General features: G+C 40.3%; 2 protein-coding genes across 3 annotated transcripts; one reads left to right on the forward strand and one right to left on the reverse strand.

Moving 5' to 3' along the window:
* Positions 1-378: 378 nt before the first annotated feature.
* On the reverse strand, positions 379-12,376 carry LOC148342946 (Golgi-pH regulating cation channel-like). 2 transcript variants are annotated; one of them, XM_088312894.1, is made up of 20 exons: positions 12,178-12,376; positions 11,277-11,334; positions 10,729-10,826; positions 10,539-10,655; positions 9,733-9,780; positions 9,608-9,649; positions 9,402-9,528; positions 9,259-9,320; positions 7,917-8,100; positions 7,206-7,305; positions 6,873-6,966; positions 5,969-6,042; positions 5,766-5,872; positions 4,789-4,847; positions 4,606-4,709; positions 4,443-4,522; positions 3,360-3,424; positions 3,232-3,284; positions 2,495-2,525; positions 379-2,410 (listed from the first exon to the last, which is right to left on the reverse strand). In XM_088312894.1, the coding sequence occupies exons 1-20, from the start codon at positions 12,301-12,303 to the stop codon at positions 2,369-2,371; spliced, it is 1,671 nt and encodes a 556-aa protein (XP_088169020.1). In that variant the 5' UTR covers positions 12,304-12,376; the 3' UTR covers positions 379-2,368. The 2 variants fall into 2 exon arrangements, with proteins under 2 accessions (XP_088169020.1, XP_088169030.1); XM_088312904.1 differs by having other exon boundaries at positions 12,196-12,373.
* A 1,694-nt stretch (positions 12,377-14,070) lies between these two features.
* On the forward strand, positions 14,071-26,798 carry ganc (glucosidase, alpha; neutral C). The gene is made up of 23 exons (XM_088312918.1): positions 14,071-14,270; positions 14,421-14,483; positions 15,281-15,383; positions 15,588-15,715; positions 16,742-16,921; positions 17,325-17,346; positions 17,424-17,484; positions 18,146-18,242; positions 18,321-18,492; positions 18,731-18,851; positions 19,611-19,846; positions 20,063-20,269; positions 20,635-20,778; positions 21,574-21,670; positions 22,268-22,369; positions 22,623-22,797; positions 22,882-22,950; positions 24,048-24,112; positions 24,202-24,278; positions 24,358-24,432; positions 24,918-25,031; positions 26,224-26,336; positions 26,415-26,798. The coding sequence occupies exons 1-23, from the start codon at positions 14,242-14,244 to the stop codon at positions 26,629-26,631; spliced, it is 2,667 nt and encodes an 888-aa protein (XP_088169044.1). The 5' UTR covers positions 14,071-14,241; the 3' UTR covers positions 26,632-26,798.

A 26,798-nucleotide genomic window follows, 5' to 3' on the forward strand; every position in this document is an offset into this window, starting at 1 on the left:
CATCGGAGAAAAAAAAAATACATTTAATTTTAAATGAAATTGAACAGAAGCATTACAACAAAATAGTAAAAATAATAATAAAGAGCATTGACAAGGTTTATTCATTTATTTTTTTTTCAAGTTCGACGGGCCGGATTAAAACGTTTCACTGGCCGCATGTGGCCCCCTGGCCGTAGTCTGCCCACATCTACACTAACTGGTACATTTGCTCTCCTATTACTTTGACGTAAGTATTGTTTATGTTATAAATTAAAATTTTTGCGAAATGCCATAAAAGCTACAAATTTGAAATCATGTTATATATATATATATATATATATATATATATGGACTCTGGAATTAAGTGCACAAGATGAGATTTAAATGACCACAAAAATACAAATTTTCAATAAAAACTTTATTAGCTGGATATTTACTGCTCGAAATTACACACTGCAGACTGGCATCCAAAAAGTTAAAGATTTTAGACAAAAATAAATTATTTGAACAGACAAATAAGCATAAATTAAGTCATTTGTGATAGCCACTCATATACATGTCAGTAGATTGCACAGGGATGTGACTGGGTCAGACAAAACAGAAAACCTCAATGTCAGACTCTGATGTGGGAAATAAAAAAAGAATTAAAAAAAAAGCTTTGTAACATTGTGTGCAGTACATCTGGATTTGAGTTCCAAAAAGAAAGATAGAACGTGAAACATATTTTACTTTCATTTCGTTTCAGGGTTTTGTTTGTGAGGGAGTGTGGCGGTGCTTACTATGTCATGAAAAGCCGTTGTGGCTGTTCAATTGATATCCTTGACATCCTTTTTAAGCTCCATGTACTAGTTTTCTCCATTTCCTCACTATGGCAATTGCATTTACGACTATGATAAAAATACTTTCATACTGTCATATCCCACGAGAGCGCTGTGAATTAATTTATTCCATTGCCAGGCACTAGGCCGCTCTTTGTCCTCACTAGTAGTACAACTCCGGCATACTTGTAAGACAACTTTTTTTTCCAGTGAGGCAAAATTGCACTTGTAAACAAATGTGAGCTACTAGTACTAATATTGACATCAGCTATTTCTACTAGTTAAAATCCAGCATTTCACCGCTAGTACTAGTAGCACATACTAGAGTTGTCAACTGGCCATTCTACTAGTGCACTGAATTGTCATACGAGTGGGCATTAGTTGACAGGTCTAGGAGGATACTAGTGAGTGACACACAGCTACTAGCTGTGCAAGTTCAGCACAGTAGTTTACTTGAAAGTTTTAATTCTGTATTATTCGTCCTAGGCAGCAGACAGAAAGAGAATGTTACCAGTAAGACACTTTTGTACTAGTGAAGATAAAGAGTATATTACTACATGGACGCATGTCTACTAGTTGGCCCTTGTTGCGTTACTAGTGCAGTATTGTAGTGCTCTAGGAAAACGTAATAGTGTACTAGTAGGCAGAATGTGGCACTACTAGTGGAAAGAGTGTTACTTGGAAAACAGTCAACAATCTGCGCTACTAGTGCAATCAATTGTTTTACTAGTGAAGATAAACACCGTACGTACTAGTCAATGAAGAGATGCCTACTAATTGGGCGAAGTAGCACTAGTAATAGTCTCGCACAGCAGTTTCTCATGAAGTCTTGATTTTGTACTAGTAGACCAAAATAGGCCCTAACAGTGTGAGAAAAGGCTACTAGTAAGATACAGTCGTTTTACTAGTGCGCCTAGTGAGGACAAAGAGATTACTATTACATCGACACATGCCTATTAGTTGGGTTTATTAACCTTACTAGTGCAGCACAGTAGTTTCTTAGGAACGTTTAATTGTGTAATAGTCCCCCAGACGTGGCGCTTAAAAAAAAAAAAAACATGAAGGCAATCGTTCTACTAGTGTGCTGAGTTGTCCTATTTTGGGGGAAAAGGTGCAATGGACATTTAGATATCAAGGATATCAAATAAAAGTACAAACAGCTTCCCATGTGTTACATTCTCTCAAGGGAACACCAGTCGCTAGATCTGATTTCTCTGATTTCAGTGATACGCTTCAAGTAGGCAAATACACTAGCAGATGTGTAATGTAGTCCACGTGCATTTACGTATTTATTTGTCGATTGCTTCCTTCAGTTAGCCCATATCAAATATCTACAAAATAGCTGGAAAACATTGGCTCGTTTGTACTGGATATAATTTAATCTTGTGTGTTTAGCCTCCACCTGATTTTTATGTATTTTTTTCCTTTTTGGGAGGTGGGGGTTTGGCGGTGGGAATGATTGGAACGTGATATGACGACTGTAGAGCAGAATCACGTGTGCAGGGACACATTCCAGATGGCTTTCCGCACCGCTTTGGGTCATTTGGAGAGTTACCCTTGTCCTGCAGTAGTCATTCCATTTTGGATCGTTCCATCTTAGTTTTCAGGATTTCCTGAAAGAACAAGTCGGAGGGCTGAGCGATGCCAACGCAGGAGAATAATGGGGATTATAAAGGGAAAATTGGGGTGCTCGTTACCTCCTCTTCATCCAGCATGGCAGGGAGAGCTCTGTCAAAAATAATAAGTGACAAAAAAAAAATAAAAAAATCAAAGGCAGCCACTAATAGGTGCAAATTGCAGCAGCATAGCGCCAATTACTGCCGAGGAGGATTTACTCGATATAATTCTGTTTTGGCCTAAAACATCGATCGCTTGAATTACTAATATTAGCCCGTGTCGAGGTCTGCCCAGTAGTAGCAGTAGGACTCGTTGCCATGAGGTTGCGCCGACCAGCCCATATGGGGAAATAAGCGTGCGCAGTCAAAGCATGGATTGTATTTTCCATTGTGGAGACAGCACTTCATCACCAAGCCCACCCAACTGGGCACTTCAACTTAGTTCGTGTTGTGAGTCTGTGTATTTGGTGCGTGGAGAGGACCGAATAAATAACTAAATAATAATAATAAATTAATAAATTAATAAATAAAAATCAATCAATCAGCTAATATGAAAGTAGTAATTTGCAGTTTTGAAAAACAAGTCAGGTTCTTCTGATGCATTTTTTTCCCCAAAATCATCAAATCATCTGTAGTTATTTATATTTCAGGGTAATATTGCGTAATATGAGTCGGCGATTGAAATGAAGTGTTTAATTTTTTTTTCTTTTTTGGGGGGTGTGGGCATCTATTTCTCAAAGAGTTTTTCTATTCGTGTCAGGGCTTGGTAAAGGAAATGTAAAAAGTCACTGTTCCACAATCAAGGGCAGGTAACTTACACGTCAGCAACCGTTGTCGGAATGTTCTCCTCGACCCATTTCAGGTCTTCATCCTAGTGTTGAAAACACAAACACGCAACAATATTAAAATCGGCTGAAACGTAATGAATCATGCGCTATGACAGTACCTCTTTACTCAAGAGCTTCTGGGAGCCGTTGGCATCCGGTTTGGATCCTCTCATCTTCATCCCCTCTTTGAAGAGTCAGGGGGGGAAAAAAAGGCACAGTGAGATTTAAAGCATACTGTAACATGTTAAAGTGTATTTAAAAGGGGGGTGACATACACAAGCCGCACCAGACTATAAGACGCAGGTTTCGATGTTGAAAAAAAAATTGTTAACTGTCCAGAACGATTTTATGCTGTGAATGCACATAAAGGTACATCAACAGATTGTTAAAACAGTGCCTTTTAACACGGCAACAACTTTGATAATTAAAACAGAACAGACCCAAGAGAAAAAAATAATTTAAAAAATTGAGATTTATTTAGCATATTTTCCGAACTATAGAGCGCCCCTACCGGTGAAATAAAAAAATCCACAGAAAATCTGCACCGTTGTATTAGCTGCATGGTTCAAAATATTAAAAAAAAAAAAGTAGCGGCTTATAGTCCGGAAAATACGGTATATAGCTAATGACATCTTAATCAAGAATTGTGCTTTGCTATTTTATTCTGTTTTCTTTCTAAATTGTACATCGGACAAATAATAATGCTATTTTACAAAAAATAAATACAATTTGTCTAAAGGAGCTTCTACATGGTGCTTCATGAAACAAAAACGAAAAAAAATTGGTAATTACCAATATTGTTTATTTAAGGCAACTTTGGTTTAAACCTTCCACTTGGTTGCTAGTCTAATACGTATAAAAGCAATGTACACGTGCATTTTAATTAAAATGATCTTTTTTCCTTTTTTTTATTTCAGGAGTTCGATTCAAAGAGTGAAACTTCTATAGATTCATGACACACAGAGTGAAATATTTCATTATTATATATTATTATTATTCATTACTATTAAATATTTCCCCTCAAAATTATTTTGATAATTCGACTTATAGCGAACAGATCAATTTTAAGAAAGGATGGATTTCCAACTAAAATGTGTTTAGTAACCAATAGAAAACGAGATTAAAATTTGAAATTGCACTACTAAAATAAATACTTTTCCATTGTAATCAAATGTATTTTGACACACTTGTACAGTCCTTACCAAAGGCTTCACTCAACATTGGCTCTTTGGCATCCTCCTCATCTTCGTCCTCATCGTCAATCAGAGGCGAGTGAGAGAACCTGCGCAGAAGGAAGCAGAACAAAGAGACGCGATTATTAGATTACATCCAACTATGAGGGAAGGAGATGTTTAGGACTCGGACCTCTGATTGTTGGCGGAGGGCCGCAGCAGCACCATGATGACCAGCAGGATTGTGGAGAAGAGCAGTCGCCAGAAAGCGTCGTCCACCCATAAATCCCTCCAGCTCTGGAAGGCGATAAGATTATTTGCGATGCTAGAACATTCCTGAAAAAAAATCGATAGAGTTTGGGGAACTAATGCAGACCTTTTGGCAATCCACCAGCTTGAATACTTTGGTGGTCCAGATGATGAAAATGATGGAGGCTGGAGACAGAAGTGGGCAAGACGTGAAACAGTTTCAACTTTTTTGACTCAAGCCCAGAAAATCCTTCTAATAATAATTTTCTCAATATAATCATGAACTACAAATATTTTCAGTCTATTAATAGCCTGCCTGTAATTAATGAATGGATTATTAATCCTCACGCAAAGGAGGAAGGACTTCAGGGTATTTTTATTGCTGGCAAATGTCAAATTTAAACAGTGGCGGACGGTCAAGGCCTGCACTGCTGGCCTAAGATAATCAAGAAATCATGATCATATTTGTCACATTGATGTCATATTATATCCTAGTATTGTATTTGTAGGTGAAAGTTTTTATCCAATCAGAATTCAGCTGGCTGTTGCCAGGCAGATTTCTCAATACCAGCAGCACGCACTATTTGTCCGAGGCCTTCAGATACAATCGTGCGGGCATCTGTTCTATTAAAGCCCATGTGCTTTCAGAGTTGATTGACAGCTGCGATAGCCAATCAGTTCACGAGTTGGTTACAGTGAGCCTTTTCGCTTACCTCACGTTGAAGGTGACGAACGCGGCTTGTGATTGGATACTCACTCATGAAGGGCTATGCGGAATCAACACACCCGAAAGTCATAACTGACAACCGTTTTAAAATCCAAAATACATTCTTGCTTTTTTTTTTACACCACAATGACAGAAGGAGGGAAAAGTGTGGATTTAATTGCAGATACACTTGCGAGGCAATTTTCAAGACGGACCTTTCAAGAGAAGCTAGGTCGTCCAAAACTCACTCAGTACTGTGTAAGTGTCTTTCTGTATATTATTTATCCAGCCGTGGTCTCAAAAATGATCGTATTATGAGGGGGATTTACTCAACTCGGACGAAGTAGGACTTAACTGAAGGCCTACGTGTGAAATGCACAATCAAAATTATGCCTCACCCAGCATTGAGAAGATGAGCGTATTGGTGAAGTGCTGGTACAAGGAGAGCTTGACGACATTCCGGCGCAGCTTCAGCAGACGAGTGGTTTGCGATAAGCTGATGAAGATGTGGACGGAAGCAAGTTAAGGAAACAAAAAAACCAAGCAGCATCAATATTTATGTTGAAGCGAGGACCCGCTCTTGGGGGTTGACGGGAAGGATATCCACCACATGACACAGGAGTCAATGAGGGAGAGACTGAGGTTGGCCACCAGCGCAACCGTACCGTAGAAACCCTGGAGAGAGAAGACAATATTGTACCAAGAAGACTAAATAAAACACACACAAAAAAAGATGTAATTATTTTTTTCCATATGCAGTATTAAAGCAATACCCAAGTGTTTGTGCCATACTTTGATCAAAATACATACACCAAGGTTTTTAAAATCAGTTTTGTCTCTGGCAAATGAGTCACAAGTGCGCCCAACAATATCGTCGGTGAAGTTTAACAACAAACAAAAAGAGGCTATTCAGCCGAGTGGTGGAGAAATTTCATTTAATTTCAAATGCATGTATTTAAGTAAGAATTTTTTTTATCACATTATGTCCCCTGTTTATAAAAAAAAATATTAAAAAAAAAAAAAAAAAGGGGGAATGAAAAGTCCTTATATAGAAAACTGAGTGGACCTTGAACAGTTCCCAGAGGAATTCCTCTCGAATTATGTCCGTCTGATTGCTACTCAGGACCAAAGCGGAAAATTACCCAAGTGATACACTTCTCCTACTAAACAGTATTGTGTGGACCAAAAACTAGGACTAAATCGATTAATGGAAGAATTTAAATAATTTGATGGCTCCGTCGATTAGTTATCTTTGTCTTTTCAAGAATGTTACTTTAAGACTTTTTTTGTGGGTCTTCACATGATTGACAAGGCTACCAAGATTTCATGTTATAAGTAAAACTCGATTTGGGGGCTCGAATTTTCTAGAAGGGGCACCTAACGTAGATTTTTGATGGAGCAATAACACTTGAAATAGTAAATAAATTCAAATTTCAATTTCGATTTTGGAGTTTATGAACTGCAAGTATACATCCGAGTTATTATGGCGAAGTTTAGAAACTTACACCCGTCACCCTCAGCACACCTTCCACTGATGAGAAGAGTAAATAAAGCAACCCGACGACAGCCAGCCGGTGCACCGTGGTACCCAACCGGGGCCTGAGAGATACAAATATGCAAATTAGGAGACCTGATTATTAACTGGCTCATGTGTTTAGCTCATCATTACCATTATTATAATTTTTTTTTTGATGATATAAGCAAAAAGTCAGGTCAATAAATTGTTCTTCAACATTATTATACGTGAACAATCACTCTTCAATTTTCCACACCAACATTTTTGCCACAAATAAGCAAATCAGTGCAGGTGTGTTCCATTTTCGTTGTCCGACTCTTACTTGACGATACCGTAACCGAGGCTGACGATGAGCACCAGGACACGAGCCAGAGATCGCTTCAGCGCAGACAGCAGCTCGGCAAATATCACAGCGCCCTCAACTGGAACAGGACCAACAAAGTATGAAAAACACTTGGCAACATCCTCAAAATGATCTTCAAACGTTGATGCTATGCTCCACCCACATGAGATGACATAAGGGGCGGGGCTTGGTCATTTGGATTTGTCCATCTGTCTTGGAGACCTGCTTCTGATTGCGGCTCATTTGAATTCGCCCTGAAATATCTGTCTCAAGCCAAAATGGCCGACTTCTTCTTCACAATTGTATGTCGGGATCGGAGGAACTGGTGTCGGTGCCAAATTTTTTGGGATTTAACTTCCTCGTGGGCACTACTGAGTGAGTTTTGGCAGCCTTGGGACAGTGAACCCTCAGTGATTATATTTTCACTACCAATTAGTAGTCAAGTCAAAATGTTTTGCTCAATTAGACTTTAAAAAAAAAAAATTGATAGAAATTGCCTCAATGCCAGTGAGTATAGTGACGGGAAGAACAATAAAATAATCTTCCAGTAGGTGTCAGCGGATACAAAATTAATCCGTATATTAATTTTTTGTGACATTTTTTTTGGGGGTGGTGATGTGAGGATTTTGTTTCTAAAGTGAAAAGGCTTGAAACTTAAAAAAAAAATAAAGAAATAAATAAATAAAATACCATAGTCGCCTCGGTAGCGGATGTTCTGGTACTCAGAATAGAAGACGGCCTTCTCCAGCATGCCCAGGATGATGACACCGCCGATCCAGAACTGGACCCTGAGCAGATCCCGCCAGTAGCAAGCGCACCAGAAGAGCCAGAGGGCGCCGAAGAAGACGTAGACGATGCACATGACCATAAAAAACTGCCAAAGACATCAAAAACACTTTTAAAGACCCTGAAAAGCGTATTAAATTCAGTGAGATGTTTCCGAAAAGATCATACATGTTTGACGATAACTGCTGCGAACATGTACTAAGACTGAAAACTTCACAATAAAATACAATTTAATTTTTGGGCGCATTTCACAGCAGCTGGAGCTGTGACAAAGCGCTTTCCATATGCCGTCATGTGAATTAGCAGGTAATTACAACACAAATGAAAACACATCAACACATTTACAATCGATACGAGAAGAACAGCAGAAGAGAGTGAAGAGAGGCCAAGATTGGGGTTATGGGATCCGTCTTTCGAGCGGCAGCATTTTGGACCAGTTGGAGGCGCTTGAGCGAGGACTGGCTGACTCCAAAGTAAAGTGCGTTACAGTAATTTAGCCGAGATGTAACGAATGCATGGATTACTGTTTCAAAGTGCTGTTGGGAAAGAAAGGGCTTCACTTTAGCCAGCTGCCTAAGATGAAAGAAGAACAGCACTGATTTGCTGATCTCATTTAAAATCACTGTCCTGTTTGAAACCAAAGTTTGAGACTGTTGGCATTAAATAAGATGTCAGGGGGCCGAGGTCAACGGGATTGAGAGAAGAAGGGCCACTGGGGCCGAACAACAAAACTTCTGTCTTCTTTTCGTTGAAATTTAGGAAATTAAGTGACATCCAGATTTTGATTTCGTCTAGACAGGACAAAAGTGGTCTCAAGGAGAAAGCGTTTTTTTGGCTCAGCGGGACCGAGATCTGACGGTCATCTTCATCGCAATGGAAGGAAATTCCAAGTTTTCATAGGATGGAACCTAGGGGCAGCAAGTTGAACAAAAACAGCAAGGGCCCCAAAACAGAACCCTGTGGGACACCGTACGACGAAGGGGTGGAGCGGGAAAGAAGGAAGGACGACGGTGTATTAATAAAGGAAGGAAAGAAGACAAGGCGGGAAGGAAGAAATATTGTAAAATGCCAGAAAACAAATTTGCACATTTGCATAAACTTTTCCCCGGAGCGAGATAAATAAACTGACGTACTCGCTTTTTATGTTAGACTTGGATTAAAAAACAAAAGCTGTTTGTGACACAATATAAGAAGAAAGGTTTTAAGAGGTGTGTCCCATTACTTTTGTCCATGTTTAAATTCATACCATCATCTGGGGCCAGTCGGCTGGGGAGGAGTAATCATGTGGTCCTTTCATCTCCACTTTCACTATGCAAAAGCAAAAAATAGTATAAGTATCATATTTTTTGGGGGTTTCTTTTCAAGGTCAAGCCACATAATCCGACTCACTGGTGAAGGCAAAGTTGAGCTGGTCGGCGGCAAAGTCCTCGTCCTCTGCGCCGCGTAAGAGCGGATGCACCTTGACGATGAACAAGTACGGGCTGTCCTCCCACGCCTTGGCAACGGCACCCAAGTCCTGCCACGGCCACGATGACGACGTTTTTAAACACGTGGGCCGACACGCAACAAAGTGCCACGACGAGAAGGTTTCTCACCGGCTTGTCGGGCCAAACAAAGCTCTGATTTGAAGCGTCGCTCTGAATTTGGAAAATTAAAAGATGAGTCACTAAAGACAGACTGAATTTGTTTTTCTGGAAAATAATAAATGAATAGGACTTACCTTTGGGCTGGAGAGCGGTTGATATGGATTAAAGTCTGCATAGTACACCTTGAAGGCAGAGACACAAGAAATGGTTTTATTACCTCCACCATGGACAGAATAGTTTTTTTTATGTTTAAGTTTTCTGTTAATCCAAAAAGCAAGTAAAATTATTATTTTTGTTTTGATCTGTTCTGTGACCAGCCTCAAAACACTTGCTGTCTGCCTCCCCCCAAAATCAACAAAAAATATGGAATGTCTTTTTTTTTTTTTTTTAATGAGTAAAATAGCACTGTTTTATATTATCATAAAATAATTAAAAAGAACGCAAGGAATTGCACCGGACGTGCATCGCGATTGATTAATTTCACCTCTGTCTCGGAAGGTAATTTCAAAACTACAATAAAATACTCAATTAATTAATTATTATTCATTTACGTTGAAATATTCAGTGCTCATAACACCATTCGTTAGCCTGTCTATGGCATTTCCTATTATGTGGTAGCATTAAGATAGTGAACTTAAAAGCAGATTTAAAATACACGCGTAATTCTTTATTTTTAAAATTTATTTTCGCAGTAAAATTCAACTAGAAGGGGCATTAAATAGCTTTAATTCTATTTTTGATGATTTTTTTTATTTTATTCATCTCCCAAACTGGTGCTTGTTGTGAAATTAGTTGTGTTCGCTGCCAACCATACAACGTTCGCACGTTAATTTTTTTTTCCTCGCAACACACAGCAAAATAAATAAATGAATAAAATTAATTAATCACGCAGCGACTTGCAACACCTATAATAACTTTAATTAATAATCATGACACCAACCTTAGGCAGGAAGAGAGCCGAGCAGTTCTCAAAGTAGACGTAGCTCTGACTGTAGAATCCGCTCCAGCCCTCCTTAAGCATGTGCTCCATGGCGAACATGTTGATGGCCCTGCTGTCCTGCGGGGAAAGACATGCTGTGAAACGGATGGCCTCGGTGCCCAACATGTGACCGACATGGCGGGGTCATTACGGGCGTGTTGAAGATCTCGTTGTAGCACACGGAGGAACGCAAGTACCAGCTGATGTTGAAGGCAACGTTTCGATCACACGCGCTGATGTCACCCTGGACTGCAGGTGAGAGAGCAAAAAAAATAAAATAGAACAATAGTAATACGAAGGCTGGGCGACAAGTTGTATGAAATCGATGAAACCAAGTTTATTTGTGACTTTAAGTGTGTATGGCTTGAAAAGGTGCTGTCGAGCCTTTTGAGCGACGTGGGCGTCAGCGATTGAAAGTGGATGTTGTCCATCTTGTTACGGACTCCTTCAGGATCACCGCTATCCTGCCAAATAATTTCACACAACGTGGCGCGTGCGACCGCAGTGATATTAATCCGTAAGGAAAAATGATCTCTGCGAAGCTTCGAGTCATAGAATTTGCTTCAACCTTTTTCTGTTATCAAATTATTCAAGTTATTCGATTAATCGTCGCAATCCCAATTTTTGGATAGCTGATTCCAACAGGGAACAAGAAGTGAGTGCCAAGTATTAAAATGGACACTCTTTGTCTCTACTCACATTTCATGAAGATAGTGGTGTTGGCGTACAGCGTCTTCCGGAAGACGGAGTACTGCGCCTGCAAACACAAACAAGTCATTTATTTGTTTTCATTCTCAAAAATGTCAACTTTGATACAGTTTTGCGAGAATACTTTTCAAGTGAGCCAAGAGTAACCAATCTAGCAATTTGTTTGTCGTGATATTGGTAAGATACTTTTGTGTCCTCTACTCTGCTCCTGAATGTCGTTAACTGTGTTTGTACACGCTTTTAGGTGTGTCATTGCCTTGCTTGCCTAGTGACTCGGAGGCAAAAGTGTCCTCAAGTAGACGTCCTCGAAATTCGTGTTCAATAGTAGTACCGGTTTTAGTAATACAGGGGACCCCCGCCATTCGCGTATAATTGACGACCATTGAAATACATTGGGGGGACGATATAAAAAAAAATCTTCAAAAGAAAAGAAGTTGATAAACATGACTTTTGCGTTTTCCACGAAAAACGGATTGGAAACTAGGGACTCCATACAAAAAAACTTTAAAAATATTGGGGTGGGGGCATCCGCGAATATAACGGGTTGCCGAACCGCGAGTATGCGATTGACCTCAGCACTAGTAGCGCGCTGATGTCTACTAGTGCACATGTTTTCCTCTATCAACATTGTCAACTAATAATACGTCAAGTTGTCCTACTAGTGTGCAGAAACGTTATGCAGTCGTGGTCATAGCGCTACTAGTTCTAGCAGTCGTTCGATTAACTAGTGCGTTCAATTGTCTTCATATTGAGAACAACGAACGGACATAAACGCTCAAACTGCTATCGATACGTCACTATTTGTTTGACAGCTAGCCGGCTAACTAGCAGGCGAGCTAGCCAACTAGCTAGCAGCGCGTTTTACCCAACAAACACTTCTGCAAAAGCGTACAAAAGAGGTGCCACTGGCCGAGTTGACGTCCACGTTCCACACGGACACCTCCGCCGTCCTGCCGGGAGGTAAAGCCGCTGCGAGGAACAAGAAAAAGCCCAACGACCGCGCAGCATTACTTGGCATCTTGGTGGCTTCGAGGTTCTGGATGGAGCATCCGCCTCCTCCCCCTGTCACGGATCCGGCTAGGTGACTCGTTAGTGTTGTGCTAAATCTTCACACTAGAGGGCGACAGATGCCAACTAAAGAACGGCTTCATTGGCCGGTGTCACACCTGAAGCTACACTCAACACGTCAATCTATTTTACATCATATCATCATACATAATATCACCATCTTACACCAGAGGCGGTTAAAGTAGCCACATGCTGCTCTTAAAAGGAAGTGCTTGCGTAGCTGCCTACGAAGATGATTTTTCCCACTGATTGGGCTATTATTGCTGTCAGCGCTTTGAACTCGCTCTGCCAGCCCATCTCCTATTCAATAGGAGATAGACTGGCAGAGGGTGGTGTCAAACTCAAGGCCCGGGGGCCAGATCTGGCCCGCGACCTCATTTTATGTGGCCCGTGAAGGGCAAATCATGTGCGTCAACTTTCTGTTTCTAGCACATTTTCTTCACTTTTAACAACATTGAGATATGCGATATTGTCATTTATTTGTAACCAATCCTCCCCTTTTAAAATGAATTGAAAATTTGCTGAACAAACTATTACTTACTGGCTTCTGATTTCAAAACTTGCTTTCCATCATTTTTTTCTGTGTACGTGAAAATGTATATGGTTTCACAGTCATAACGGCCCTCTGCGGGAAACCATAACTACAATGTGGCCCGTCCACAAAAATGAGTTTGACAGCCCTGTCCTATTGGGTGCGGCTTCTTAAATCACTACAACAAAGCCCCCAAATTGAACATTTGTAATTCAGAAAAAAAAAAGAAAAAAAAGATTTGTAATTCAAGGATGCGGTGCAGCTCCACTTGCTTAATGCTAACATAATGGAATATACCATTGACATGGTGTCGGTTGGTACACTTAGTTGGTTTTTAAAACCTTTAAACCAGTGGTGGGCAAACCTTTTGATTGGCGGGCCACAATGGGTTCTAAAATTTGACAGAGGGACCGGACCAGGAGGAGATGGATGAAGTGTTCCGGTTACCTCAGCTCATCAGAGGAAAAAATACATTTAATTTTAAATGAAAGTGAACAAAAGCATTACAACAATAAATATGTCATAGAAAAACCACAATATTTAGAAAATAAAACATTAACAAGGTTTATTCATTTAATGTTTTTCAAGTTTGGCGGGTCGGATTAAAACATTTAACGGGCCACATGTGGCCCCCGGGCCGTAGTTTGCCCACGCCTGCTTTAAAGCAATGGATATTTGAGCACAAATGGAGGAACGACCTATATAATGTCATGTCATCATGCACACCTCTTATTCTGTACAGGGACGCGGGAGGGTACTGGAGTTTATCCCAGCTGACTAAGGACGAAAGGCGCACCACACCCTGAACAGGTCGCCAGCCAGTCGCAGGGCAGACAGAGACATCGTCACCGAGTGGGAACCGATCCCACGCTACTCGCTCATGTACCACTTCACTATCAGCTAGTATAATGTTATGCCGTGCTATTTTTCTCTATTAAAAAACAAAAAAAAACACTACTTTGGCTTTTTTTATGGGTCGGGGGAGCAGATTATTCATATTTTCATTCATTTCATTTTTTCCCCCCACGTAACTCATTAAACTCGCATTTTAAGGCGAGTAGTTGTATGCAATACAATCAATTATAGTCATTGAAAAAAAAAAAAAATGCGCTGTTTTGGAATATAACACCGGAAATGCGTGGTGCCGTCCCACTTCTCCGAAGACAAAAAAAAAAGGAAAAAACTTGTACGAAGACGTGTTAATTATCGCGGGACTTGAAACTTGACGGTGTCAAAACTTCCAGTAAAAAAACACACACATGACAAGTTGTTGCTTTATCTTAGTTGTTCGTCTGGAAGTCTTGACGTTCTAGCTGTGTCAACTTCTTGAACTTTTGCTCTGCTTCTGTGCTCGACATGGTGGACGTGAAGCAGCCCATTCCCGGGTATCGTTTGCTCTTTTTAATATTAATAACACCTTATATATATATATATATATATACATATATATATATATATATATACATATATATATATATATATATATATATATATATATATATATATATATGATGCATGTTTTTGTTGTTCCACAGTGGTGTGCCTGGTGGTGATGGCAAGGACAAATTTATGAAAAGTCATCAGGTCGCCTTTTACAGGTGTGTCACTTCATCATTATTTGATTACTTTTTTATACGTTAAACTCATGTTAATTGTCTAAATATATTCCTATTTTAAATTTTTAAATGTCATCTTCAAATAATTATTTTTTGTCCTTAATATGGATTTTATATGAATTGGGTACTATTTATATATATATATATAAATATATAACTTATATATATATATATAACTTTTTGAAAATATTTGTTTCTTAAGACAAGAATGTTTTCTTTCTTACTTAAAAAAAATATTTTTTTTAACATGAAAAATTTTATTTCTAAAAGAAGATTGTGTTAAGCTATATACTGTAAAAAAAACACGTTATATTTCATTTGTACGGATAAAAAATATAAATTATTGCTATTCGCAATTTGCTTGGTTGTTTTTAATTGTTGCCTTGAAATTTTGAGTTCACCCGAGATTTTTATTTTTTTTAACAATAGAAATATTTCTTTAAACGCTATATATATTGACGTTTTCAGTATATTTATAAACAGACATTTTCAAGTTTTATTGTATATACTTTTCAACTCACTGAATGTGATTATAAACATCTCTGGTATTTGTATTTCATTTTTGTATGATAAATTTGGAATTTTAAGAATGTATTCAATTTGTACTACATAGCTTTTTGACGTTTTAATAAATTTTCTCATAGAACGTTTTTAGTGTGATTGAAAATGACGCAAACAAGTCATGTAATCACAATGATACGTAATATTAATTAAATTAAATCTGTTTATAATTTATATTGCATATATCAACTCATGTCCCTTTTTAATTTCTTTATAAGACGGCAGATGAAGGGTCCCAAAATGCAATACGAGGCCCTTTTCCATACACTTATCCTCACCGAAAAGGGAGTCCACTTTGAGTTGCTGGAATCGGAAATAAAGGTATCAAGTCCTCCATAATTAAAAAAAATAAATACATAAATGTGCCTAATGTTGCATCTGAGGTGTGTGCGTTCAGCAAAAACGCCTTCATTTGCTAACAAGATTACTGTACATACAGGGCGTGTCGATTTTCTATCTACCATTCAGCTGTGTGTGGACGATTAATATTTGACAGTTTTGTTTGTATTGTTTGTTTTCCCGCAGAGCAAGTTACTTGTGTGTGTATCGCCGTGCAAAAACAACACGGTCAGGATCGTCATTGATGAACGGATTCCTCTCAAAGCACGCTACAGGGTCCAGGATGTGCTCACCCAGGAGCCGCAGTGTGAAAAGTAAGACCAGTGACACATCGACTTTTACTATGTGGAAGGTCAACTGGACCCATTTTAAAGGTTAAAAATCAAGATGCTTGTGTGTGAAATACATAAACACAAGTGTGAATAGCCACTTTTTTATGTCACTTTACACCTCTTTGATGTCATTCAACATCTCTTTGACATCACCACGCATCTCTTTGTTATATACGTTCCTTTACAACACTCGACACCTTTACTGTTATTCTAAACCTATTTGATGTCATTGCGAACCTCACTGAAGTCAGCATCAACCTCTTTGACGTCAGCCATGACCTCTTTGGCAAATTTGTTGTCATCCTAAACCTCTTTGTAACATCACAGAACTCTTTGGTGTCCCTGCAAACCTCATTGAAGATATCAACCTCTTTGACACCTTTTGCAGACACACTATATCCTCTTGGTAACCTTTAGCCACCTCTTTGATACAATATCAACCTTCATTGAAGTCATCAACAACCTCTTTGACATCAGGCTACACCTCTCGGGCATAACCTTACATATTTTGCAGTCACCTCTTTGTAACATAAATCTTTGTTGTCTTGATAGCTATCTACAGCAGTTTGACATCATGCACCTCTTTGATGGTGTATACACCGCTTTCTTTAGTGTTGTCTTACATCTCTTTGATGTCATTCTATTTGTCTTTGATGTCCTTGCAATCCAACATGGAAGTCATGCCCAGTTTTTACGTACTTTCTTTGCGCTTCTTTGATGTTCAAAAACCTATTTGATACCATCATACCGCTTTGTAGCCACCAAGCAATGTTTTGAAGTCATCCTACACCGTTTGACAGTCAGACACCGCTTTGACGTCATCCTTCACCTTTTTGCATACAATTTTTTGTAGTGCACAACTTCCATATCACGATCCACCACTTTGATGTCACCTTAATGTCCTCAAATGCCTCTTTGATGTTACATCACTTGACGGCCGCATGCACCTCTTTGATGCCATTTTACAACTCGGTGAACTCAACCACTCCTCTTTGATGTCCTGGGTAGGGTAAGACTGGAGGAGCGGCAGGATGACTGGGTGACGCTCTCCTGGGGCTTGGGGCTCTACAAGTGCCGCGTGTGGCGCCGACCTTTCTACGTGGAGATCGTGTGCGAGGACCAAGCGGTGGTGACATTCAACGCACAAAGCAAGCTGTGGTTCGAGAATCTGCGGGAACCTCCTGCAGAGTGAGCGCGTCTTATTCACATAGCAATTAACATACAGTACAGCAGGGGTGGGCAAACTACGGCCCGGGGGCCACATGCGGCCCATTAAATGTTTTAATCCGGCCCGCCAAAAATGAAAAAAATTAAATGAATAAACCTTGTTAATGTTTTATTTTCTAAATACTGTGGTTTTTCAAATACATATATTTTGTAGTAATGCTTTTTGTTCACTTGCATTTAAAATTAAATGTATTTATTTTCTCCGATGAGGTGAGGTGACCAAAACACTTCATCCATCTGCTCCTGGTCCGGCCCCTCTGTCAAATTTTAGAACTCATTGTGGCCCGCCAATCAAAAAGTTTGCCCACCCCTGTAATACAGTATTCAACATAACTTACATTTTCCTGGGGTGTGTTTGTCTCAGGGCCAAGGAAGAGAGAAAAGAGGTCAGAGTGGGACACGGCACGACGACCCACGCCTGTTTCATGATTGCGTTATAACTACGGTCTCCTCTTTCTCACAGCTGGAAGAAGACAACTTGTGGAGGGAGACATTCAGGAACTTTGTGGACATCAAAGCCAATGGTTTGGGTTCCCCGCATGCTAATGATGACGTAGTTGTGAAATGATGACAAAAGAGAGAGACTTCTAAATGGCAACGCAAATATTAGTATACCCGGGCTGACACCTTTCAGATTTGCATTTTTGTGTTTGAGTAGTCATATTTGAAAGAAAAACACGCTCCTCTTCAGAATACACTCGTCTTTTCAGTGACACACCATGTCTGCAGCGTTTAGCCACCGAGTTAAAAAAACGCACTCACCGACGCAGGAAATAAGAGAAATTTTAGTATGATTATAATTGCCATAAGGCAAAAAGTACATCAACAGGTTTGGAAATACATGCTAATGTTTTTGCTAAGAGGTCTTGCTAGCTGTGCTAGCAACTATGCTAATTGATCAATAACAAAATTTGATATTAATTCTGATATCAAAAATGTTATTTCTGCTAAATTATATCGAGTTTTTTTCTCTTTAGGTGAGAGAGAGAATAGTTACAACTATTTAAATTGTAAATAGAAACAAGGTTTTCGCAGTTACAAGGAAGACCTATCAATAAACCCATCGCCCAAAAAAGCAGATTCTTAACTTATTTTAGTTGTTATATTTCATATGGAATGAATGTTCTCTTAGCATCGGTGAAGTTGAATCAACCAAGTACGCTGCTGTGTTTTTTTACGGCGTAGGACCCAGTAGCATTGGTGCTGACTTGCGTCTCCATGGATTCCAGGATGTGTTTGGCGTGCCAGAACATGCCGACAGTCTACGCCTGGCAGACACCAGGTCCGTGAATAACTAAATAAATCCTTGAAGAAATGAAGAACATTTTCAATCAGATTATCTCCTCTCTATCCCTCCCAGAAATGATGAACCGTACAGACTGTACAACCTGGACGTGTTCGCCTATGAGATCAACAGTCATCTGGGCGTGTACGGCAGCGTCCCGCTTGTGGTGGCTCATAAGCAGGACCGAACTCTGGGAGTCTTTTGGCTCAACGCCTCGGACTCGTTTGTGCACGTCAACTACAGCCAGGTACTGGTGATCCAGTCCAGGTTTTTCGTCCCAAGTCTGTATTCCAATTTACAAGTCCTTGGTGCTTCCGCCGTCTTTCGTCCTGAATCCTCTTTAGATATACAAACTCTTGTCGTGAACGCAACATTCGCTGTCTTCGAAAACAACTGTTCCTTGGTCAGTGGGAAAGGCACGAGACGATAGTACCGTCTTATTCTTATTTCACAGTTAATTCTCTAATTTTCTGGACTTCCTCCAGGAAGACGGGATGCTCCCCCACACCGACGTCCACTGGCTATCCGAGAGCGGAGTAATAGACTGCATGGTTCTGCTGGGCCCGAGTCCGGCACAGATGTACCGCCAGTACGCTGAACTAACAGGTATGTGAGCGACATATCACAAGCTCAGATTTGCCAGATAATAACATCCGCCATGTTGAATCATTCGGACCGTCAAGGCCTTCAAGGCCCTCTCTGCTGGCCTAACAGAATCAAGAAAAAATGACCATAATCTTCACATTAATGCCATATTATATCCTAGCGCTAAATTTTTAGGTTCGAGTTTTTATCCAATCGTCTTCTGTCAAAGTCAATGAGATTTCAGAATTGATAGACAGTTGCGATAGCCAATCAGATCACGAGTTGGTCACAGTGAGCCTTCTCACTGGCCTGACGCTAAAGGTGATTAACGCGTTTTGTGATTGGCTACTCACTCGAGAGGGGGCAGCGCTATGCGGAATCAACACACCCGGAAGTCGTAACTGGCGACCGATCGAAAATCTAAAATATATTCGTACTTTTTTAAACCAAAATGGCCGAAGGAGGGAAAAGTGTGGATTTAATTGCAGATACACTTGCGAGGCCATTTTCAAGACGGACCTTTCAAGAAAAGCTCGGTCGTCCAACACTCACTCAGTACCGTGTGTAAGTGTGTTTCAATATATTACTCGTCCAGCCGTGTTGTCATAAATGAAGGAAATATGAGTGAGATTTATTCAAGTCGGACAATGTAGGACTTCACTGAAGGCCCAGGTGTGAAATGCACGGCCCGCCACTGATACATTGTGTAAATAATAAATAAAAATGAATTCTTATATAATAAAGTCGCTGATTCTGAACGAAGCCTGATACCCCTTTCAGGGTACCAGGCCCTCCCGCCGCGCTGCACTCTGGGTTACCACCATTCGCGCTGGGACAAAGACACCCAAGAGGAGCTTAAGGAGGTGGATGCCAAATTTGACCATTACCACATCCCGTACGACGTCATGTGGCTGGACATCGAACACGCAGACGGAATGCGCATCTTCACCTGGAACCCCAAGCTGTTTCCTGACCCGGCCGACCTGCAGCGCCACCTGGAGGAGAAGAACAGGAAGGTCCGTCACAAGTACCAATTTTCAGTCTTTAGTCCGAGCTTGTCATGGTATGGTGATTGATGGTTGTTTGTCTTTGTGTGCCCTACGATTGGCTGACAACCAGTCCTGAGTATACCCTGCCGTAGACGGCTCGGATAGGCTCCAGCACACCCACGAGCCTCGTGAGAACTGAATCAGATGATGGATAATTCTTTTTTTTTTTTTTCCTGATTTCAGCTGGTGGTTATCAACGATCCACCTGTCATGATCGATCCTAATTGGTCGCTGTACCATGAGGGGCTGGATGGAGGACATTTCGTCACGGACAGAGATGGGCAGATATTCAAAGGCACTTGCTGGCCGGGCGACTCACATTTACCCGACTTCATCAGCCCGTTTACCCGGGCCTGGTACGCCAAGTGCTTTTCCCTGGATCGGTACAAGGTTAGTGTGAAAATCATCTTTTGTCCCAGTTCTTACAACACTTTGGTCATGCATGAAATCCAAGCCTTGAAATGAGGATTTCCCCATCTGTGTGAGTAAGTTGTCTATTAAGAACTTGTATCATGTCATAAGATTGGCGTTAACTCATTCACTACCAACTGAGTAAAAAAAAAAAAAAGACATATTTAGCCGTCAATGGTATTGAATGAGTTAATAAGAAACTGGATGACAATCTTGATCATTTGAATCAGGTGGGTTAGAACTGGAGTTCCTGTCAACCATAATCAAGCCAAACATCAAATTGTTACGGTGACCCCATAAAATGACCTCATCATTTTTTTTTTAAAATATGTTCTCCACCGCAGGGCTCAACGCCATCGTTGAACGTGTGGAATGACATGAACGAACCCACCGTCTTCTCTGGGCCTGAGTTGACGTTGCCAAAGGATGCGTTGCACTATGGGGGCTGGGAACACCGCGACTTGCACAACCTGTATGGCTACTACCAGGTGAGGGGGGAATAAAAAAAAGAAAGAGTAAATAGTAATAGTAGTGTTATAACAAATATTCACTTGACTAGCATGTTTGGGGGGAAAAAAAAAAAAGGTCGGTAAAAGCGGAAAGCTAGTGGAATGCGGTGATGCCAGAGGCTCTTAGCAAACATTCAAATGGACATCAATCTCATTCTTTGGTATCAACAGTAATATTAATTATTATTAAAATATTACATAATAATAAAAAAAATCTATTTTAATTTCATTACAAATGTAAAGAACGGAACATAGACTGATTATTTCACTTGTACTTAAAAAAAAAAAAAAAAAGAAAAAAAGTCATTTATCACAAGTCTTTCCTGCTCGTAGGTAACTTTGGAAACTAATTTCAAGATTCAACACTGAAAGCAACTGTTTGAAGCCACTTGAACCTTAAAAGCCAAACATGAAAAGCTGTCGTTAGGTTCTGTTGACGCTAATATTGAATGCTAATATTAGTTTTCCTTAGCTCTATTTTTAGAGCTAATATAATATTGGAAGCAAACAATAGATACTTTTGTTAAATCTAACATTGGGAGCAAATATTAAAGGTAACGTTTAAAAAAAATTTCATATGCATTTTATTTTTTTTATTTTCTAATTGAAAACAAAAGAAAGGTTGAGGCATGGATGTACAGCGCCACACATTTCACTTTGGGTGATTTGGTGAGGTTAAGATCAGGGGGATGTCATTCATATTTGTCAACTGTGGGAATATATATTATTTATATAAATAAATAGAATTTGACTTGATCAATTCATCTCTCCCAGCACATGGCATCTGTGGACAGCCTGCTGACCCGCTCCAATGGCATCGAGAGACCTTTCGTCCTGTCTCGCGCCTTCTTCGCCGGGTCTCAGAGACTAGGTAGGCCAGAGGTGTCAAACTCATTTTAGCTCGGAGGAAAATCTATAACCAGTAAAATCATGATCTATAACATAAAATAATTGTTGTCAATATTACGCAGATTATCATTATTTGGATGCTCTCCTGGTGTTAGCAGTAGTTGAATGTGTCATATTTAACACATTTATGTTCGATTTATGTTGTACTATGTTTTTTTTTTCCCGCAATAAAAACATGAATAAACGTTAATTTTAAATAGTGACATCCTTCAAACATTGCTTGTAAATATCAACAATAAGACTTTGCATGAAAGTCTTACGGATTGGCCGACACATTAAATTTTACGCTACATATTAAAAGATCCGATATGATGGTAAAAGTCTATTGAATTAAGTTTATGGATGCATCTAACTTGTGTACAACTAACATTGGCCTTTTGTCGAATTTGGAGCGGTTGTTTATTCAGTTGGGACGTACTTATTTTTTAAATTGACCAAATCCTCTCGCGGGCCGGATTAAAACCGCGCGCGGGCCAGATCCGGCCCGCGGGCCGCATGTTTGACACCGATGAGTTCCGTTGCAAAATGGAAGCATGAGCACCCAGCGTTTGTCACGCAGGAGCCGTGTGGACTGGCGACAACCTGTCCACTTGGGAGTATCTGAAGATCTCCATCCCCATGTGTCTGTCCATGTGTGTAACGGGCCTCTCGTTTTGCGGAGGTGAGTGACATCCGTTGCCAGAGATGAGTTTGTTGGTTCGCTTACATGTGAGCGTCTGGATGTGAATTGTTTTTATTTGACTGTTAGTCCTATTCAGTGACCGTAAGAGTAAGCTACAAGGTGACAAGAAAATATTTTGAAATAGCAGGATGATGTCCTTGGATGACATATAACACACAATCTGCTTTAAAAAAATAAATAAATAAATAAAAATCATCTTTACCCCGCTGAAATATTTCCCTGTGCCTTTCAGCCGACATCGGCGGGTTTATTCCGGAGCCGAGCCCTGAGTTGCTGGCCCGCTGGTACCAAGCCGGCTGCCTGCAGCCCTTCTTCCGAGGTCACTCGTCGATGAATTCGCCACGCCGGGAGCCATGGCTGTTCAAGAAGGACATAACCGACATCATCCGCAGCGTCATTGAAGAGCGGTGCGGTAGAACAGTCATTTGCCTGCAGTTGCATTCAACTCTTTTGAGATAGTTCAGAAATAACAAAAAAATCTGGATTCTCAGGTACCGCTTACTGCCTTACTGGTACACGCTCTTCTACCGGGCTCACACCGACGGACTGCCTGTGCTCAGGTCAGTGCTGCTGCTCGCTAGCTCTAATATTGGAAAAAACTCCCTCTACAAATTATCTTTCAACAGACTAAAAGTCATTTAGTGATTCCAACCGAATCCGTTTCGAGACACTGTCTAACTTTCAAGTTATGTTCCGATTTGCGTTTTAGGAGGGTGTGTGGATTTTTGTGTGGGCTGGTCAGTCAAGTGTTGTGAGGTAGAGTCAGTAAGTTATCAAAAACGTACATGAACTACACCGGCAATGTTTTAGGCCGCATTTTGCGCGTTAGTTCGAGTTACTTGTCACCTTCATAAAATTTAAATAAAATTATTATTATTAATGTTACATCAGATGTTTGGAGTAGAATCTTGGCTGGGTTGCTTGCTTGGTTAGTGGGTCAGTTGTAAAACTTTTTAAAATTGTATTGAATCTACTTGTGATTTCTTTTCTAGTATTTTCATTTTCAACTACTAGTCACTCATAAACAATCCACCCTGAAACGATGGCAGCCCATTCATATAAAGCAGAAGTGTCAATTTGTCAAACTGAAATACACAGTGGGCCGAAAAGTAAAACTTGAATAAAGCCGTGGGCCAGCATTTAATTAAAAAAAAAAAAAAAATATCAATGCAGATTTTTTTTTTTTATTGAAAATTTTAAAAAAGTGATTTTATTAATGCAATACAATGTTTAGTTATTAAAAATTAGTATTATAAATTTGAATTTTATTATTATCATATAGAATGTAAAATGGTTTCGTAGTCATTTGGTATAGCCTCGCAGGCCAAATATAATTACATTGCGGGCCAAATTTGGCCCACGGGCCATAGTTTGACACCTATATAAAGTACTTAACCACTGTATGTTTTGACTAGAAGTAAAACAATACTGTGGCCGACTGGTTAGCACGATGGCCTCACGGTGCGGAGGTCGTTGGTTCGATCCCGGCTCCGGCCTTCCTGTGTGGAGTTAGCATGTTTGTGTGGGCTTTCTCCGGGTACTCCGGTTTCCTCCCTACATTCCAAAAACATGCAAAGTCATTTTAAATATAGAGTACCTGTATGGAATCTCATTTGCCTTTGCGGGTGTCTCTAAAGTTGTGCCCCCTTATGTTCAGGCCTCTGTGGCTAGAGTTCCCTCAGGAAAAGAGCATCTTCTGCGTGGACGACCAGTACATGCTCGGTGATGTGACTTTTTTTTTTTTGCACTTTTGTTTCCACCCGCCCACCGCTGATGCTGTTTGTTCTATTAACTTCTTACGTTGAAAACAGGTGAAGCGCTTATGGCGTGTCCCGTCACGGAAGCCGGCGTTGCTGAACTGGAAGTCATATTTCCTGGAGCGGAGCAGGTAGCGTAAATATTGATTCAAGAGGTTATAACTGTCAACTCGATTTTTTATTTATTTATTTATTTTTTTTGTATTTTAGCTTTGGTACGACATCAAATCGGCGGCGATTCACCATGGAGGAGGGACTCAGAGTTTTGCGGTAACCTTGGAAACGGTAAATGTTATTTTTGGCTCGTGTCAGGCTGCGGATGTTTTCGGTTAACACGACACTTCCCCGGAGAGATATTATCTAATGGTTGTTTAACAAAAAGTTCTGTAGATTTCCTGCACATTACAAAGAGTTCACGTTGAAAAGTCAAAACATCATCATTTAATACAGTTAAAAGTTTTGTGATGGCCACAATTCACAAATAAATACGTAACTGACAATTTCGATATCAACTCGGTCACAAACTAGCCGACCACATAAACTTGTAACTGACTAACCAACCGACGCAATAATTTGCTTTGTTTCAACCCCACTCCCGTAATGCGTCTTAAAACATCACATGTACAGTTTGGAAAGATTTTAGGATGGCGATGACTGATTAAAGAATCGACTAACTGACCTACTAAAGATTGACCTGACTGACTGAGCAACTAACCAACTCTAGCTAACCACTGGAGTGACCAAACATCCATTTTGTGCAATGTCATCAGATTCCAGTGTTCCAGCGAGGCGGTACAATGGTGTGCCGCGCTGTTGCGGCGGGGACGTGCACCGCTGACCTCCAGAAGATGCCCCTTGCCATCACGGTGGCTCTGGACGCTCAGGTGAAAGGAGCGACGTGAATAGCCACCGCATGATGCGGAGTTTTAGAGCTGCAGATGCAGAAATCTCGCCTTGCCTGGGTTGGGTTTGAAAGGCACAAGCAGTTCAATTCCAGTTTGCCACTCTCGGAGTTATCAGGCAGGGTGGAAATAGTTTGGGATTTTTTTTCATTATACTTTATATTGTTTTTAATTTTAAAAAAAATACAGTTAGTTTTAATTAGTTTTTAGAGCAAGTTTGTTAGGTTGTTTTTTTTTTTGGGAAAATACGTCATTTTATTTTTTTTTTGTGTTAGTTTTAATACATTGAGCATTTGTCGAGTGCAGGATAATACAATACAACTTTATTTATATAGCGCATTTCAGCTGGAGCTGTAACAAAGCGCATACCATATGGTGTAATCAAAATTAGCGGGGAATTAGAACACAAATTAAAACACATAAACACAGATACAATAGATGCCAGAAGAACAGCGGAACAGTGACAGTCTAATGTTGAGTCGAAAGCTAAAGAATAAAAATTGTGTCACTAAGTATTGAGTATAAAAAAAAAAAAACATTTTTCTGCAAAGACCAGTACTTCTCAAATTGTGGCGCAGTGTGATGCTGGGGGAGGTGGAGGGGGCACATCTGAACCTGAGGTACATGCTTTTTATCCGAGGTACTACAATAAAGTGTAATTGCACCTCCACTCCAGTAGTTGGCAGTGGCGCTCTCCTTGCCCATTGTACGCTGCGAGCATTAACGCTACATTCTAGGATAGTTTTGCAATGAAAACGCTATTATTTATAGTTGCGGCGGAGAGTGGGTGGGGGGGGGGATAAATTGTTTTCTTCTTGCTAAGAGAGGCGTAACAGAAAATAATTGAGACGCATATACATTTCCAATGAACCCTGAAAGCTCATGTATAATAACTGACAAAATTAGTTCAATAAATGTAAGATGCATTCTTTTTTTTTTTAAAACATTTCTGTTCTTTTCTTCTTACATCGAGGAACATTTTTTTTTTCAGTAATTTTGTGCGTTTCCGTGACTATAATAGCCTTTCATGATTGCCAATGAAAGGCACGGGCAAGTGAATTCTTTCTCCACATGTTGGATGTCGTATCGGCATCGCAATTGACGAACTAGTGTTGGTTCTGTGTGGAAAGGCCATATGCCTAAATTCAATTTCTTTTTGTCCCATCTTCCCCAGGGTGCCGCCAACGGTGAGGTGTACCTGGATGATGGCCACACCTTCTCATATCGCGACAAGCACGAGTTCTGCCTACGCTCCTTCCGCATGCTGGCAGGACGCCTGCGGTGTCGGTGAGTTCTCCCTCCTCCCTCCTCCTCCTCCTCATGTTTTATCTAACGCCGCAACATCTCAACGCTGTCACTCAGCAGCGCCTCTGGCGAAGTTGGGAACTACAAGTGCAGCATAACCATCCGCTTGGTGGAGGTCTTGGGCTTGCAGAAGGAGCCGTCGGCGGCGCAAGTCTATGTGTCGGGGGCAGTCGAGGGCGTCTCAGTGGAGTACAAATACGACCCGAAGCGGCACTCGCTCAGCATCGGCAACTTGGAGCTCAGTGTCAACGACGACTGGGACATCCAGATATGTTGACTTTTTATTTTTTGTAAGATTGAATTGAGTTGAATTCTAGACTGCTCCAAAAATAATCACACTTAGGGTTGAGATGAACATTTTCCTGTCTTTATTACATAGATATTACAGTTGTGAATCTCTCCAATAAATTTGATACACGTCTCGAAAAATGGGGCGGAATATGA

This window comes from Idiotropiscis lumnitzeri, chromosome 1 (genome assembly GCF_059441095.1).
Source record: "Idiotropiscis lumnitzeri isolate Australia: NSW breed Sydney's pygmy pipehorse chromosome 1, RoL_Ilum_1.0, whole genome shotgun sequence".
NCBI lineage: Eukaryota > Metazoa > Chordata > Actinopteri > Syngnathiformes > Syngnathidae > Idiotropiscis > Idiotropiscis lumnitzeri.

Coding starts and splice junctions, on each gene's coding strand:
- ganc (XM_088312918.1), top strand. CDS start 14,242: ATGGTGGACGTGAAGCAGCCCATTCCCGG. Junction 22,951..24,047: donor GACGGACTGCCTGTGCTCAG/GTCAGTGCTGCT, acceptor CCTTATGTTCAG/GCCTCTGTGGCTAGAGTTCC. Junction 26,337..26,414: donor GCAGGACGCCTGCGGTGTCG/GTGAGTTCTCCC, acceptor GTCACTCAGCAG/CGCCTCTGGCGAAGTTGGGA.
- LOC148342946 (XM_088312894.1), bottom strand. CDS start 12,303: ATGCCAAGTAATGCTGCGCGGTCGTTGGGCTTTTTCTTGTTCCTCGCA. Junction 2,526..3,231: donor CCGACAACGGTTGCTGACGT/GTAAGTTACCTG, acceptor TATTTTTGACAG/AGCTCTCCCTGCCATGCTGG. Junction 2,411..2,494: donor CCATGCTGGATGAAGAGGAG/GTAACGAGCACC, acceptor TTGTTCTTTCAG/GAAATCCTGAAAACTAAGAT.